General features: G+C 32.7%; 1 protein-coding gene across 2 annotated transcripts in view; it reads right to left on the bottom strand.

The window, feature by feature from the left end:
• Positions 1 to 16,495, bottom strand: part of LOC129944127 (diacylglycerol lipase-alpha) — a 212,423-nt gene that overhangs the window by 90,165 nt on the left and 105,763 nt on the right. For both annotated transcript variants that reach the window (XM_056053322.1, XM_056053323.1), the window contains one exon: positions 1,477 to 1,571. In XM_056053322.1, the coding sequence (XP_055909297.1) occupies positions 1,477 to 1,571 (95 nt within the window). The remainder of the gene's footprint in view (positions 1 to 1,476; positions 1,572 to 16,495) is intronic.

Here is a 16,495-nt window from a genome sequence, read left to right as displayed (position 1 = left end):
AACACTGATTTTGGTAATAAAATTCAATGATTTGCAAGCGTTGCTCGTTAGTAAGTCTATTCATGATGAAATGTCAAAGCATACTGAGCATCTTTCTCTTTGACACCATGTCTGAAATCCCGCGTGATCTGTCAAATACTAATGCATGAAAATCCTAACCCGAAAAAAATCACCCTTTACAATGTTTATGTGAATGGATAGGGTTTTAAATATGATTGTCATTTTTGCACCTTAATAATTTTAAATTGGATTCTTTTTTCTTGAACAGAAGTTTCCACTGTGAAAACGATCTAAAAAACCTTCTGTGTCCTTGAAATTTCAATTTTAATTCAACAAAAACAGACAAAAGAGGCTCTGGTTAAAGTTGTCACATCAACTTTTTTCGAAGTAGTAAAACAAAAAGAGGCTGAGATTACTTCCCATCCTGTCAGCCGATTTGTCTAACTTACAATTTCCTTAAAATCACCAACAATATTTTGCATATGATGAAATAGTTTGATTTCAAAATCAAATTTTTATCAATGTTAGTAGCATTTCTTAAAAGTTTTTATTTCTTATGTAAGAAAATACAAAATGGATTTTTCTAAGAAAATTTTACACAAATTAAAATCATTTTGAACTCAAAACCTTTATTCATTCAAGAGATATTGAGAATCAAATATCAATTTTTACTAATTTAAAGTACTGTTTTTGTATAGATCTTAATTTGAAAAGATATTTGATTCAAAAAATCAATTTTTAACAACATTTAGTAATGGTTTTATCGTGTGTCAATTCGGTCTTTCCCAAAATCTTACTGAATGTAAAAAAACATATTTTTTAAAGATAAAATTAGTTTGAAACCAATAAACTAATTTATATTAACTTTAAGTAATGTTTTTTTTTATGTTTTCTCAAAATTTTACCAGATGCCAATAACGTTAATCTTCGTTGCCTACAATTATTTTTAAGATGAAATTGTTTTTTTTTTTGTTCGTAAAATATTCAAGGTGACAATTATTTTTTTCTTCAGTTTGTTTTGATTTATAAAAAAACGGTTAGATGATTTTTTTCAAAATTTTATTAGTTCGGTATCACTTCAAAACAAATAATATAAAATTAAATTCAAGTCGCACCCACTCAATTTTTTCGAGAGTCCTTTCTGCATCTTTCTGCTTTATTATCTATATACCAACATTTATTTTAAGTCCATATCTCCACTGGTTCTTGAGATGTAGACGACGCGACGAAAGGTTTTCCTTTCCCCGAAAAACATCTCTCTTAAAATCCTTTACTTAGACTCTAGGGATCTTCAAACGTCGAGTAATGTAAAAATGTTCAATTCGACAAATCGGACCGATTACAATAACTTTCTATGGGATGTTAATAATTAATCTTTTCGGCTTCTTTTAAAGTAAGGTTACTTTCAAATTTCTCACGACAATACTTTTAATTCCTAATAAATAAAAAAAACTTATTGGTAATAATAATACTCACCATAAAACATGTATTGTTAATAGAAATGCTCCAGGAACAATAAGATCATCTGATCCCACTGACCAACGCCGCCTGAACACAACTAATCCAGGCATCTATAAATAAAGAAAAAATACAATACATGAAATTCATTCCACATCACTATGTAAGTAGATAATTATGTAAATATGTATGTAGTTGCATTTATGTTCTTTTGTGAAAATCGATAGTCGACATTAATAATATACTGACTGACATACAAAACCACATAATATAATTGCTGCCATATTAATGACATGAACTATTCAACCAAAAGCATTAGGTATAGGTACACTACCTCGATAAGCCATCATGTAGCTTTGGGAAAGTCAATACTCTTCGTATTACGGGTAAAAGCCAAATCATAGCAATCAATCTACTTCAGCAATGAAAGTATTGGATTTGTTGCTTTTTAACAAAAAAACCGCACTCGCAAAACTGATGACGAACAATAAAGTTGGGTGGTTTAAATCAAATCGCTTTTCCAGTCACCATCATCACCATCTACCTAACCTATAAACTTAGCCTCAAAATAGAGAATAAACCGATACAACCAATATAGCTTAGTCGAAGCCGCCGACCGACGACGTTAAGCATTGCAAAAAAAAAAGAAATTAGTCCAACTAATTGGTATTCAGTCGTTCTTTGTCACCGATAAATGTTATGGGGTCACTGATATTATATACAAAATACCCTTTTCCCGAGGACATTATTATCCTTTGGCTCCGGTGATGACGACGACGATGATGATGATGATGATGATGGTGTGTTCTGAGAGAACTATATAAGCTTACAGTTAAGACCAAAATATTAGGAACAGAACTTTATTTTTTTGGAAATACTTATTTACTCAACACTTGCGCAAGGCAACAAACCTAAAATGTAGCCATTTAATTTCTCTTAATTTGTGATGTTAGAGTCCTTTTGCTGCAGATTTTTATAAAAAGCTGGCCAAAAAATATAGGAACACTAATTTGTTTAAACTTCAAAAACAACACAATTCGACAATTTCGAGCCAACTATTTACATAGGTACAAATATTTTTTTTTGAGAAATGGAGTTCCACTTTTTTGTGATAAATCTTCAGCTGTCGTTATTTAGTTGAAAACACGATCTTATAGCCATATTTTTATAGGCAACATTATGTATAGTCCAAATTCTTGCATCTACAACTCAAATTGGATAATTAACCCTTAAGTATTAAAGCCTGATATTTACGAAAATGGTGATTCTGCCACAGCCACGTATCGTGCTTTAAAAGGAGATTATGGTTTACATAGTCGTCTAACTACGGAAGCATATGTATTTGAAGAGACTGAATTGGTTACAGGTATTGTAAAGCCTCAGCATCATCGTTTCCCTTGTACCACTGAAAATATCGTTGATGTAAGTGAAAGTGTTACCGAAGAACCGAATGTGTCGATTTCTCGTCACTCTCAGGAATTAGGCACAATATGGCGTATTTTGCATTTGGATCTACACCTAGGTTAGGTTAGGTTGGAGTGGCTGTCCAGATATCATTGACACACGTAGACCTCAAGGGTCCATTGGGATACCACTAATGAGGTTACTCATGGGAGAGTAATGAATTTAAACGAACCATTTTGTACTTTTAATAAAGTTAGAGAGACGTTTTGTGTCAATCGTTGCCAGTTCACTGGTATTATCGAAGAAGGGATTACCGAGAAAGTAATTCCTTCTAATGGAGAGTGTTGGACATGTACATGGAAGGTGTTGGACTGTTTCCTTTTCCTCCTCGTCCATGCAGCTTCTACAGAAGTCATTTGTGTAGACCCCTAGCCTCAGAGCATGTCTACCTATGAGGCAGTGTCCCGTTATTACTCCAATTGTAGAGCTTATACTTTGTCTGCTCAGTGATATCAAGCCTTTTGACCGTTTTAAGTCAATACTTGGCCATATTTGCTTGGTTGCCAGGGAGGTGGTGCTTTGTGACCATCTAGTATTTGTTGTTTCTAAAGCATATTGCTTGAGAAGATATTTGCATGTAGCAAGTGGTGTTCCTATGTTATGTTTTTGTCTAATATGAGGAAGAAGTGTTCCGTTTTTGGCGAGCTCATCGGCTTTGCAATTTTCCGGAATGTCTCTGTGGCCCGGCACCCAAATGAGGTGAATGTTTAACTGTTCCGTCATCTCATTCAGAGATGATTGACAATCGTGGACTGTTTGAGAGTTTGTGGAGACAGAGGCGAGAGATTTAAGAGCGGCTTGGCTGTCTGAGAAGATTCGTATATCCTTACAAGATATAACGTTTTCTTTGAGCCAGGATAGTGCTTCTTTAATCGCCATTACTTCTGCCTGGAATACAGTACATTGATTGGGAAGTCTATAGGATAGACTGAGATTCAGTTGTTCTGAAAAGATACCACTTCCAACTCCGTGATCGGTCTTTGAACCGTCAGTATAGAAGTGTACCGCATCGTTTTCCAGGGGTCCCTCTTCTTCCCAGGAGGATCTTGAAGGGATGGACACATGAAGTCTTTTACCAAATACCATTTTTGGGGTGGTATAGTCTAAGCGATCTGGGATAGATCTGAAATTGTCTAGAATAGTTGTATGTCCAGTATTGTTACTGGTCCATTGAGAGGTAAGGCTTAGCCTTACACATGAGTTGGCAGCCACCTTTTTAGAGAAGATGTCAAGTAGTGTCAGGTTTAAAAGCACTTCCAGTGCTGCGGTTGGTGTTGTGCGAAGTGCTCCTGTGATGCACATACCTGCTGACCGCTGGACTTTGATGAGTTTATTTAGATTTACCATCTTGTCCAGTGCGGTCCACCTTACGACGGCTCCATAAATGAGTATCGGCCTGATTACCGAAGTGTATAGCCAGTGGGTTATTTTTGGGGAGAAGCCCCATTTTGATCCTATGGGCTTTTTACAAGTAAAAAGCGCTACAGTAGCCTTTTTGACTCTTTCATCAATATTTGCCTTCTAATTTAGTTCTTTGTCTAAAATGAGGCCCAAATATTTAGCTTAGTCGGAAAAGCTTAATGGTATTCCTTTAATCTTGGGTGGGCTAATCTGAGGAATTTTATATCTTCTCGAGAAGAGTATTAATTCTGTTTTGTGTGGGTTGACGTCCAATCCACATTGCTTAGCCCATTTAGTTAGCCTGTTTAGGGCATTTTGAAGGAGTTCCGAGAGAACTTGGGGGTGCTTCCCAGATACGGATATCGCAACGTCGTCAGCATAGGCAATCACCTTGAAACCCTCTGTTTCCAATGCTGTAAGTAAGTCGTTTACTACCATGTTCCATAAAAGAGGCGAAAGGACTCCACCTTGGGGAGTGTCTCGATTCACTGATCTGGTGGTAGTAAAACTTCTCGTGTTAGAAATTATAGTCCTGCTTTTGATCATGAGACTTATAAGATCTATGAGTGACTTCTCTAATTTCAGCTTATCCATTGCTGTTGTGATCGCCTGGTAACTGACGTTGTTGAAAGCTCCTTCAATATCTAGGAACTCTACCAGGTTATATTCTTTGTATTCGAGGTAATGTTCAATAGTACGTACCAGTGAGTGAAGTGCTGATTCTACTGATTTTCGCTTAGAGTAAGCATGTTGAGCATGTGGAAATCGCTTAGAGTAAGCATGTTGAGCATGTGGAAATGAGACATGGTTTTAAATTATGTCTGATATAAATTTCAATCAATCTTTCCAAGGTTTTAAGAAGGAAGGATGATAGGCTGATTGGTCGTAGATCTTTAGGGTTAACGTGTGAGGGTTTCCCTGCTTTGGGAATGAAGACTACTTTTTCCATTCTCCAGGCTTTGGGAATATATCTCAACCTTACACAGCTTGTCAGAATGATTTCCAATGGTGGAATAATCATGTCTGAGCATTTTTGTAGTTCGGCCGGAATGATTCCATCTGGTCCTGGAGATTTATATGGATCAAAGCTGTCTATGGCCCATTGCAGTTTTTCCCGCTTTATTAGATAACTAAATCGCTTGTAGAAGCTTGAGACTCTGATGTTAAGTCGTTGAGTATGTTAGAACTACCTGGAAAGTGGGTGTCTAATAACAGATTAAGAGATTCTTCATCTGTGATAGTCCACGTGCCTGCTTCTGTCTTTAAAGCACTGGGTATTGTTGGACTTTTTGAGAGAATTGTCCACCTACATCCATATTAAGTCCAGTTCACTCAACTCCTGAAGCCAGCTGACCATTCACAACGTCGCGTCGTTGATACTTTGAATGGGTGTTTGAACAACAGGCAGTGGACGTCGATTTTTCCAGCAAAATTTTCTTTAGCGACGAAACACATTTCTCACTCGGTGGGTATATTAATAAACAAATTTGTCGTATTTGGGTTTCTGAGACTCCTTGAGTAATTGAAGGGGGGCCATTACATATACAAGAAGTCACTGTTTGGTGAGTTCTTTAGTCGACCATACTTCTTCGAAATCGACGATGGAACGACTGTCACCGTCAATTCGGAACATTGTTTGCCCTATGATACCCGAATTTTTCCCCTGCTATTAAACAATACAACTTAGAGATTATATGATTTCAACAAGACAGTCGCGGTGCCATATGCCAGACAACGAATATGGCTTCATTGCAAGAGACATTTCCTGGCCACGTAATTTCTCGTCGTGGCGATATCAACTGGCCACCAGAATCATGCTATTTGACACATCTGGACTTACGCGAAAGACTATGCTTATGCACCTTTAACTCTTGAGCACTTAAAAACCAACATTCGTCCATTTATGGCTGAGATACCACCAAATATATGTCAAAAAGTGGTCGAAAATTACCTCAAAAGAATCAACGATTGCAAAAATGCGTTCGTGTGTCGGCCATTTAAATGATGTAGTGTTTCACACATAATGTAAAGATTCAAACTTTGTAATACAAAAGAAATATCATTCAAGAAAAAATGTTTTAGATGTGTTTTATTAACGTTTATTTTTGAAACCGCTAAATGGATAAAACTGTATGATGTCACCTCAAAGTTTGTACATCAAAAAATTCTGACATTAGGCAACGAAGACTGTAGAATGCAGTGGTTAAATGACTTTATAGAAGTTCTTCGCTGCTTCTTTTGCATATTTCAAAAGAAGCTTAGACATAATTTCGAAATCAATCAAGGATTGAAAAATCTACCAATAATTTGAATTTTTGGAAAGGTACCTTTACTCAAGTAAGAAAAACAGTCAAGAAAAAAATCAAGAAGTGTTCCTATTTTTATGAGCAAAATTGTATAGTGGTGAACTTTTAGCTCGCACAAGTTAAGGGATTGAGTTGGGGTAAGGAATGAATAGAGAGAGAGAGAGAGAGAGCTGAAATGGAATTGCACAAAAGTGGTCGATGGTTAACCATGTTATTTTCTGCTTAGTTGAGATTTACCCTAGAGATTTTCACGAAGTTAAGTGGGAATTTTTGTTTTGGAACAAACCCAAATACAAAGTGGGTCGATTTTATGTAGGTATCTAAAAAATATACGTAGATAGTTGTTAAGGTAACATCGAAATGACAAAACCATATTTTTTTTTGGTCGACAACTATTTCTGTCGTCACAGATTTGGGTTATTGAGTAGAAATAAGGAGGAGGATTCACAATACCTTGATATTATATTACAGAAAAAAAGAATTTCATGATTGGGTCAACATTCTAGTTACACAAAATATTATTAAAAAAATCGGATTAAGTACATATATTCAAGGCAAACAGATTTTTATTTCAATTAAGAGTGGTTTTCATTCAAGAGAACTTTGAATTCTTGAAAAAACACTTTCGTTAGATAAATATTGAGCCATTTTAAATATAAGTTCTACACAGAATTTTGTAACAAAAAAGTTATTTTTTTTTTTAATCGAAAAAGTAAAATTTGACATTTTTTGATCAAAAAATATTATGAAGACAGTATAAGAGCTTGTGCAGAAAAAAAATATTGAGATCGATTAAATAGTTTTTGAGAAAACTTTAAAACAAAATAAAGGTTCTTTGGGGGTACCTTTCAATTATAATACAAAATTATGTTTTTTATTTATTGAAAGAATCCAAGTTAGAGAATTTTTGTTAGTGAAAATTTAATAAAAGTATATCGGTTAGTTTTTAAGAAAGTTAAAAATTTCGATCGTTGACCCAAAAAAATTGTGTTGGGAGTACTTTTATTTAAAGTCTTACAAAAGTCGACAAACAGACGGAAGTAATTTGGGGATCCATTTTTTCGACTTCTGTTATATCATAATTTCACCTTTATTAAAATCTCGAATTTCGAAATATTTTACGCCGCAATTCCATATAGTTCCTTTAAGTCACAAGCAAAACCGACTAACTTAATTTTTTTCAAAAACTCTTTCTGTTTCGTTATTTCTAAAAACTATTTAATAACAAAATCAAAGAAACATATACCAAGAACGGAAATTTATATAAAGTTATCATTTTTGCATGACAAATAAAAATTAAAACGAATTTCCCAAAACAATAAAATGCACAACTGGTTGGTACGTAGATACTGGCTCATGCATACAAAGAGTATATTTGAAAATATTTCCTGTATTCAAAAACTTAAAAATTTACCTAGAAGAAAAATTTGTTTTCAAAAAATTAAATGCCATTTGATTTCTCAAAAAAACCTTAATTTTTTTAAAATTTGTATTTAAAAACCGTATAAGAGCAGTTTTTTTAAAAGCATTTTTATGAATACAAAATTTCAGTTTTGTATTTATGTATGTTTAAGGTTTCAATTAAGAAACAAAAAAATAATAACCGGTTTTCGAGTTATATAAAAAAAATCTTCAATTCAGACAGTATAAGAAAAAAATTAATGAAATCAATTGATTAGTTCTTGAAAAAAAGCAAAATATTTTATTTACATTTTTTACATTGAAAGAAGAGAAAAAAAATGTGCAAACATTTTAAAATAAATCTATCGGATTGTTTCTGATAAAATTTCAATTTTTTGATGTTTGACCAAAAAATGTGTACTATTTTTACTCTTTAACAAAAATAAAAAAACGCCTTACGCTAATCGGCTAAAACATTAATTTTCAAATTTGAAGTCAATCGACCTTATACTCGTACTTTGTGCTGTAGGGTCCAGGACAAATGGACGGAAGTATAGTTCCTATATGTCGCAAGTAAAAACTATTCTATGAAGTTATATTAAAACTTTTCCTATTTCGTTGTTTTAAAAAAACTCGTTATTAAATATCAAAATGAAAATCGAGAGCACTAAATTTTGGCAAGTTGGCAATTATGCATTAGATACATATCATAAGACAAATGAAAAATAGAATGACGTTCCCAAAAAACATTCTTTCAAATTTAAAAAAAAATAATTTCTGAAAGGTAAAAGGTGTATTGGATAAAACAATATCGATTTCAGGATTTTTAAGTTTTTCACTTTTTTTTCATATACAAAGAACAAAATGATTCATCCTATTGACTATTTTGGTAGTCAAATATTAAACAGTCAATTTTCTGATAACGACCGTGATAGTTAATATCATAATTTTCAGTTGTCAATTTCGGGATCCGAAATTATATTACAACTTGGTAGTCAATTTGACAATTGCGGTAGTAAATATGAAAAATGCGTTAGTCAATATGACAACCACGGTAACAAATAAAACACTGCGGTAGTCAATATGACAACTGCCGTAGTTTGTCTGACATTTGTTTTAAAACCCGAAATTTAATTTGACTACCGGATAGTCAATGTAACAATAGTCACTTTTGGTAGTCAATGTGAAAACAAAATTGTCATATTGACTACCGAAGTTGTTCTATTGACTATTCTTGTTGTCATATTGACAACACCATGTTGATAATCGAATATTGTTTTATTGATTTTCGGGTAGTCAATTTTTCAAAATAAGGTTGTCACATTGACTATTCCGGTAGTCAAAATGACAAATTGGCCAAATTTCAAGTTGACTAACGATGATTGTGAATAGGGCAACGTTCTTCCTTGTGTACCTTTTGAAAGCACTTCTTCAAGAATATTAACTCTATTAACTCAAAATCAAAATATTTCATCTTTATCGTCATCTATTTATAAGAACCTGTGGCATGATAGTTAGATGCGTTGGACTGTTGAGAGTGAACGCTTGAGCGGCATTCCTCTTCTTGGATAGATGTGGTCTGATACAGGATAGATTGGCAGTTCCGCTAATCTACCACGTCAGACGACGAACCGTAGATAGGCGACTCCAGTACAGTCGGGACGTCATGGCACAAGACGGAGCAGAGCTCCTTCGGTTCCGTAGAGCTGTGTCCGGACAGAACCGAACTAATAGGGTGAAGCAGGAGAACCAGTTTTGTTGCTTTAATCGGCACTTGATAGTTTGTAGTCGCGATGGGGTTTAAAGCATTGGAAGGCTTACATATATACTTGTTTTATAGTTTTAGGATTTAGTTTTAAGAAGAATAGGCATGATGGCAAAAAAAAAATACAAAAAAAACATGGAATAAAGAAATAAAAAAAGGACAACAAAATATGACAAACAAAAAATGTTAGTTAGATTTGTTGCTGTGGTTGTTTATTTATTTACTACAGTAAAATAGAACTTAGGGCCGAAAGGCATTCGAATTAAGTATTATTGTTTAACGTAGAGGGTCCTAATGGGACCAGTAAGTTAGTTGTAAGTTATGCTTAACAATGTTAGTTTTTTGAAAAAAAAAGTTTGCCTTTAGTTTAACAAAAAGTAGTCATGATGAAATTGTCAGCATAAATCCGCTTAAATAAGCTGAAAACACAATCCAATAAAATTGACTATTATTTAAGACTTTTGAATTTTAATGTTTAAATTTTGCTTAAGAGAAAAGAAAACATAGTCTTTTTTCAAGTATTCAAAGTTCTCTTAAATGAAAACCACTCTCAGTACTCAGTACTAGTTAGTTTTAGGAAAGCCGTCAGTTTTAGTTGCTAGTCTTAACCTGCCACAAGAAAAACTTACAAACAAAACAGTCTAGACTCATACCTAATTTTATTTGAAAGATTACTTGAAAACTCTTGACTTTTGGTTCTTATACATAAAAGCATATAATTTAAGAAGGGGTTTTTCTGGTAGAAGCTTGATAGTTTCCCGTACGGCTTGAAAACTTACAATTTCACATAAGATGTTTGTAAGGACTCTTTTTGATTATTATTTCATACAAAAAAAAGAGGCTGGGATGCGACCCACACTGATTACTTCCCATCCCGTCTGTCGATTTGTCTTGCTTAAAAGTTTGTGGTTTTCATGTTGGGTTAAAATAGTTTTCAGTTGAATTATTCTCAAAAATTATAAAATTACCAACGATATTTTTTATATAAAGAAAGTTTTAAAATCTAGTTTCGTTAAATAAATTTTTGGTCGAAAACAAATTTTTACCAATTTAAGGAGCATCTCTTAATTTTTCCAAAAATTGGATGAATTTAATTAATTTGAGAGATATTTATTTAATTCGTTAAAATCTAACGTTAACAATATTTAAAAAAAAAAAAAAAAAATTCTTATAATCTAATAATATCTAATATCATAATTTATATTTATTATACAATATTGTTGAAAAACATAAGTTTAAATTGTTTACATTTTATATTATCATTTACAGATTCTAAACAAAAATGAAATTCGTTATAAATTGTTATTAACTGATTGAGAGGGCTACATACACCATAGTTTGATCTGCTAAATATTTCAATAATAGGTTGCTGTCGCCTTAAACTTGCACGACTGAAATTGAAATTTAATTTACTTAGAACTGATGGTAATGATATCGAACCATTATAATCCAAACAATAAAACAAAATTGTAAATACTTTCTGTGGTTAGTCAAAGAAGGGAGGCTGATCAAAGCTAGTCTTTGAGAATAAGGAGGAAATAGATTTTCCCTTGCCCATGGAAGAGACCGAAGACAGAAACGCAGAAACCTTTTTTGGATCGCTTCAATTCTTGAAACATGTATTGAGTAATAAGGTGACCATACCACACAGCCGTATTCTAAAATTGGTCTAACAAACGAAATAAATAGAAGTTTAAGAACATAAGGATCCCAAAAATCACGACCGAATCTTTTAATGAATCCAAGAACCCTATTGGCTTTTTTAATTATATAACTTAAATGATCATTAAATGATAATTTGGGATCTAGAATAATACCTAAGTCAGAAAACATAGAAACTTTACATAACGGACAAGAATCAAACATATAGTCGTACAAAAACGTAATTTTTTTACGTGTAAAACTCATAGTTTTACATTTGTCAACATTTAAAACAAGTCGGTTTTTATTGCACCATTCCCTAAATATTGTTAAGTCTTCTTGTAATAATAAACAGTCAGAGGAGGATTTTATACTTTTGAAAAGCTTAATGTCATCAGCATAAATAAGGACAGACGAGTTTTTTAAGTTTGAAACCAAGTCGTTAATAAATAAAACAAATAAAATAGGACCTAGGTGGCTGCCCTGAGGGACGCCAGAATTGACAACAAATTGAATTGAACTTTCATTACGAAACAAAACAGAATAACGACGATTTTTTAAGTATGAAGAAAACCAATTTATAAAATTGTTGTTAAATCCTAGATGGTATAATTTTAGAATTAGTGTATTGTGACATAACTTGTCAAAGGCTTTACTAAAGTCAGTAAATAGATATCAAGAACCGAACATCAATTTTTACCAAATTTGCGTACCATTTTTTGTAGATTTTATTTTTTTTTAATGAAAAAACCAACTGTTGGATTTTTGTAAAAAAAAAACTACAGAATATAAAAAACAATGTTTTCTGTGGAATAAAATAGTTCAAAGACAATATTTTTAATTTTTGAGAAGCTAGTTAAGTCGTAAATTTTTACTTAGTTTTAGAATTGTTTATTTTTTTTTGAGGTTTTTATTTTTTTGTAAAAAAAACTGTCAATTCGATTTTTCTCAAAATTTAACTGAATGTTGACAACAATATTTTTTTAAAAGATAAAAGTAGTTTTAAGCCAATACCTTAAAGTTTTGAAAAGATAAAGGGTGATTTTTTTGAGGTTAGGATTTTCATGCATTAGTATTTGACAGATTACGCGGGATTTCAGACATGGTGTCAAAGAGAGAGATGCTCAGTATGCTTTGACATTTCATCATGAATAGACTTACTAACGAGCAACGCTTGCAAATCATTGAATTTTATTACCAAAATCAGTGCTCGGTTCGAAATGTGTTTCGCGCTTTACGTCCGATTTATGGTCTACATAATCGACCAAGTGAGCAAACAATTAATGCGATTGTGACCAAGTTTCGCACTCAGTTTACTTTATTGGACATTAAACCAACCACACGAATGCGTACAGTGCGTACAGAAGAGAATATTGCGTCTGTTTTTGAGAGTGTTGCTGAAGACCGTGAAATGTCGATTCGTCGCCGTTCGCAGCAATTGGGTTTGTGTTATTCGACCACATGGAAGATTTTACGCAAAGATCTTGGTGTAAAACCGTATAAAATACAGCTCGTGAAAGAACTGAAGCCGAACGATCTGCCACAACGTCGAATTTTCAGTGAATGGGCCCTAGAAAAGTTGGCAGAAAATCCGCTTTTTTATCGACAAATTTTGTTCAGCGATGAGGCTCATTTCTGGTTGAATGGCTACGTAAATAAGCAAAATTGCCGCATTTGGAGTGAAGAGCAACCAGAAGCCGTTCAAGAACTGCCCATGCATCCCGAAAAATGCACTGTTTGGTGTGGTTTGTACGCTGGTGGAATCATTGGACCGATCGCTATCGTTCAATGCTAACAAACTTTTTGTTGCCAAAAATGGAAGAACTGAACTTGGTTGACATGTGGTTTCAACAAGATGGCGCTACATGCCACACAGCTCGCGATTCTATGGCCATTTTGAGGGAAAACTTCGGAGAACAATTCATCTCAAGGAATGGACCGGTAAGTTAGCCACTAAGATCATGCGATTTGACGCCTTTAGACTATTTTTTGTGGGGCTACGTCAAGTTTAAAGTCTACACAAATAAGCCAGCAACTATTCCAGCTTTGGAAGACAACATTTTCGAAGAAATTCGGGCTATTCCGGCTGAAATGCTCGAAAAAGTTACCCAAAATTGGACTTTCCGAATGGACCACCTAAGACGCAGCCGCGGTCAACATTTAAATGAAATTATCTTCAAAAAGTAAATGTCATGGACCAATCTAACGTTTCAAATAAAGAATCGATGAGATTTTGCAAATTTTATGCGTTTTTTTTTTTTAAAGTTCTCAAGCTCTTACAAAATCACCGTTTATTACAAGTTTTTCGAAAGTGTACTAAAAACAAAATCATTACCCTATTAAAAAGTCTATAAACTTTCTTGGAATTTTTCTCTTGTGCTCATATATTTATTCACTTCCTATAGGAAGATATTTCGTAATATTTCGCTTTAATAAAGTGAGTCACATTTTTCATAATACAATATATATTGTATATATTATGATCATACTCAATCAAATCATAAAATTCATTGATAATTTATTTTAATCGTCTGGTTATATTTTCGCTGTTAAACTATTTTTGGTTTCGATAAATCGTACACTTTACTTAATGCTTACATCATTTACCCTCGAATATTTTAAACTATGTATGAAATGTTTAGAAGAATTTTAATTTGCTATTAGACTTTTCTGTCTTCTAATTTGTATCTAAATATTTAAAAACAAAGGATACCAACTTACTAGGTAAAATGGCGTGTATAAATGAATCTTTTAAAATGTTATCATTGATCAATTGCTTATGTCTGCATTCAAATAAAACAAATACACAATTCAAATAAATCGATGTTACCACCGAATAAGCATTAAATAAATATATATTTCCTGGTAAATACCAAAAAAAAGATAAATGTTATATATTTTGTCCAAATAAACACATTTAACTAGGTTATACACATAATATCCTTTTTGACTTGAAATATACACAAATATATGTACAAAAATGTATATATATGTCAGTAGGTACCTACATAAACGAATGAAGAAAAAAAAAACGAACCTACATAAGTGTGATTGATTATATACATAAATTGCTTTTGGCTGGGTTGAATCAAAAGGATAAGATACGTGGGATTCAAATAGATAGATAGACAGACAGATAGATAGATACATGTATCTGTAATTTCTTCTTTTAGCACCTTAAACTCATGGAGAGAAAAAAAAAAGAAACGAAGAAAAGATAAAATCGATTGCGAAGTCCTTTTTGTGTCCTTGGAAAAAAAGAATTCAAACCTCCATAACTTCTTCTGGTAGGACATACATACAAAACCTTCCAAAAACAAAAGAAAAAAAGGAGAAGAAAGCAAGATGACAGAAAAAGGACTCCTCTCTGGGGTCCATGGTAAATGTTCTCCATTTATATGTATGATGATTTCGAAGGACTTTTTGTCTCCTCTTGATGTAGATATATATTTTTGGTATGTATGCTCCTTAAATGAATAATAAATGCGAAGCACATCACTATATAAAAGAGATATGATGCTGGAACAAACTGTGACTATGGGAGTTGGACTTGGACCCCCGACATGAGCCGACCGACAAGGATGAGGACAACTACGACGCACGACGACGACAACGAGTACGAGTATGAGGACAAAATCGATAAGACTTGAATTCAGATTTTATACTACGTTTATGCTTTCATCGTATCTAGTCTTAGTCTTTCTCAGGCTGACTGAACCTACTGTATATTATATATTTATGTATTTTGTGTAAATGTAAATTCTTCGTCATTTTTCTTTTTAGGACGAAAAGGAGTCGCCACCGATGTTGTGTATAACCCTTGAGAGAATGAGGCTCCAATCCAAAACTTTATGGTTTTGAGTATTTCGGAAGAATAAAAGAGGTATAATCGATTTATGAAAAACCTTAAATGGAAATTGTAAAGATTTCAACGTTTGGAAAAGAGGATAAAATTGAGTCCTTTATACAATATCAATTATTTGCTATATAAGTTTGGTGTATACAGTGAGGTCTGATGGGTTGAAGTTTTTGTCATATTATCGTTTTTTATTTAATTTAAGGTTGTTAGATAGTTATATAGAGATTTGTTTGCTTATGTATATATTTATGTACCTATCTAACTACATTGTATTTAGGTCAAGTGTTTTGCTGCTGATAATTTTTGTCTTTTAAATTCTTGTAGTTTTGAATTTTGTGTATATGTTTTTTTTTAACTTTAGGAGGGACGATATTTTTAAGAAGTTATTGGATTTATTAAAGGAAATTCAAAAAGTACGGCTTTTAAAAGGAAATGATACTTGGAATGCAGGTAACTGTTGAAAAAACAATTCGACATGAAAGATGCATCAAATTCAATCATTTAGTTTTTACTTCTCAAGAAACAGAACAACATTATTTTTGACTGAAAGAATTTGTGATGAAAAGCAATTTTGTTTAAAAATTAAGTACTGAATTATTTCTACACAATTTCTCAGAAATACATAGTTTTCCAATAAGAGATTTCATTTTGATGATAATGTTGCTTTTTCATTGGAAGTAAAGATCATTTTGATTTTTTCTGTTTATTGGACTTTAAGAACCTTAAGACTTAAGCCCTTATGAAAAATACCGTCTTAAGCCGTTTTAAAGAATGCCAAATTCTAAAAAATCGACAAGAGATTAACAAATCTCGTTTTTTGTACACTACGGGCGGCATCAGTAATATTCTAAAAAAGAGGCTGGGATGCGACCCACACTGATAACTTCCCATCCCGTCTGTCGGTTTATCTTGCTTAAAAGTTTGTCTATATATACTCGCATCAATTTTTACCAAATTTGCGTACTGTTCTTGTAGATTTTAATGGAATGTTGGATTTTTATATAAAAATTACTGAATATCGAAACCAATATTTTCTGTGAAATAAAATAAGTTTGAAGCCAATATTTTTATTTTTTGAAAAGCTTTGAGTCGAAAGGAAATTTTTACCAAGTTTTAGTATTGTTTTTTTTTAGAGTTTTATTTTTTGTAAAAAAAACTGTCAATTCGATTTTTTTCAAAATTTTATCAAAATTGAAAACA

Source organism: Eupeodes corollae, chromosome 2, assembly GCF_945859685.1.
Source record: "Eupeodes corollae chromosome 2, idEupCoro1.1, whole genome shotgun sequence".
NCBI classification, from domain to species: Eukaryota; Metazoa; Arthropoda; class Insecta; order Diptera; family Syrphidae; genus Eupeodes; species Eupeodes corollae.
The sequence above is the reverse complement of the archived record's forward strand: the minus strand, read 5'-3'. Positions and strand labels throughout refer to the sequence as shown.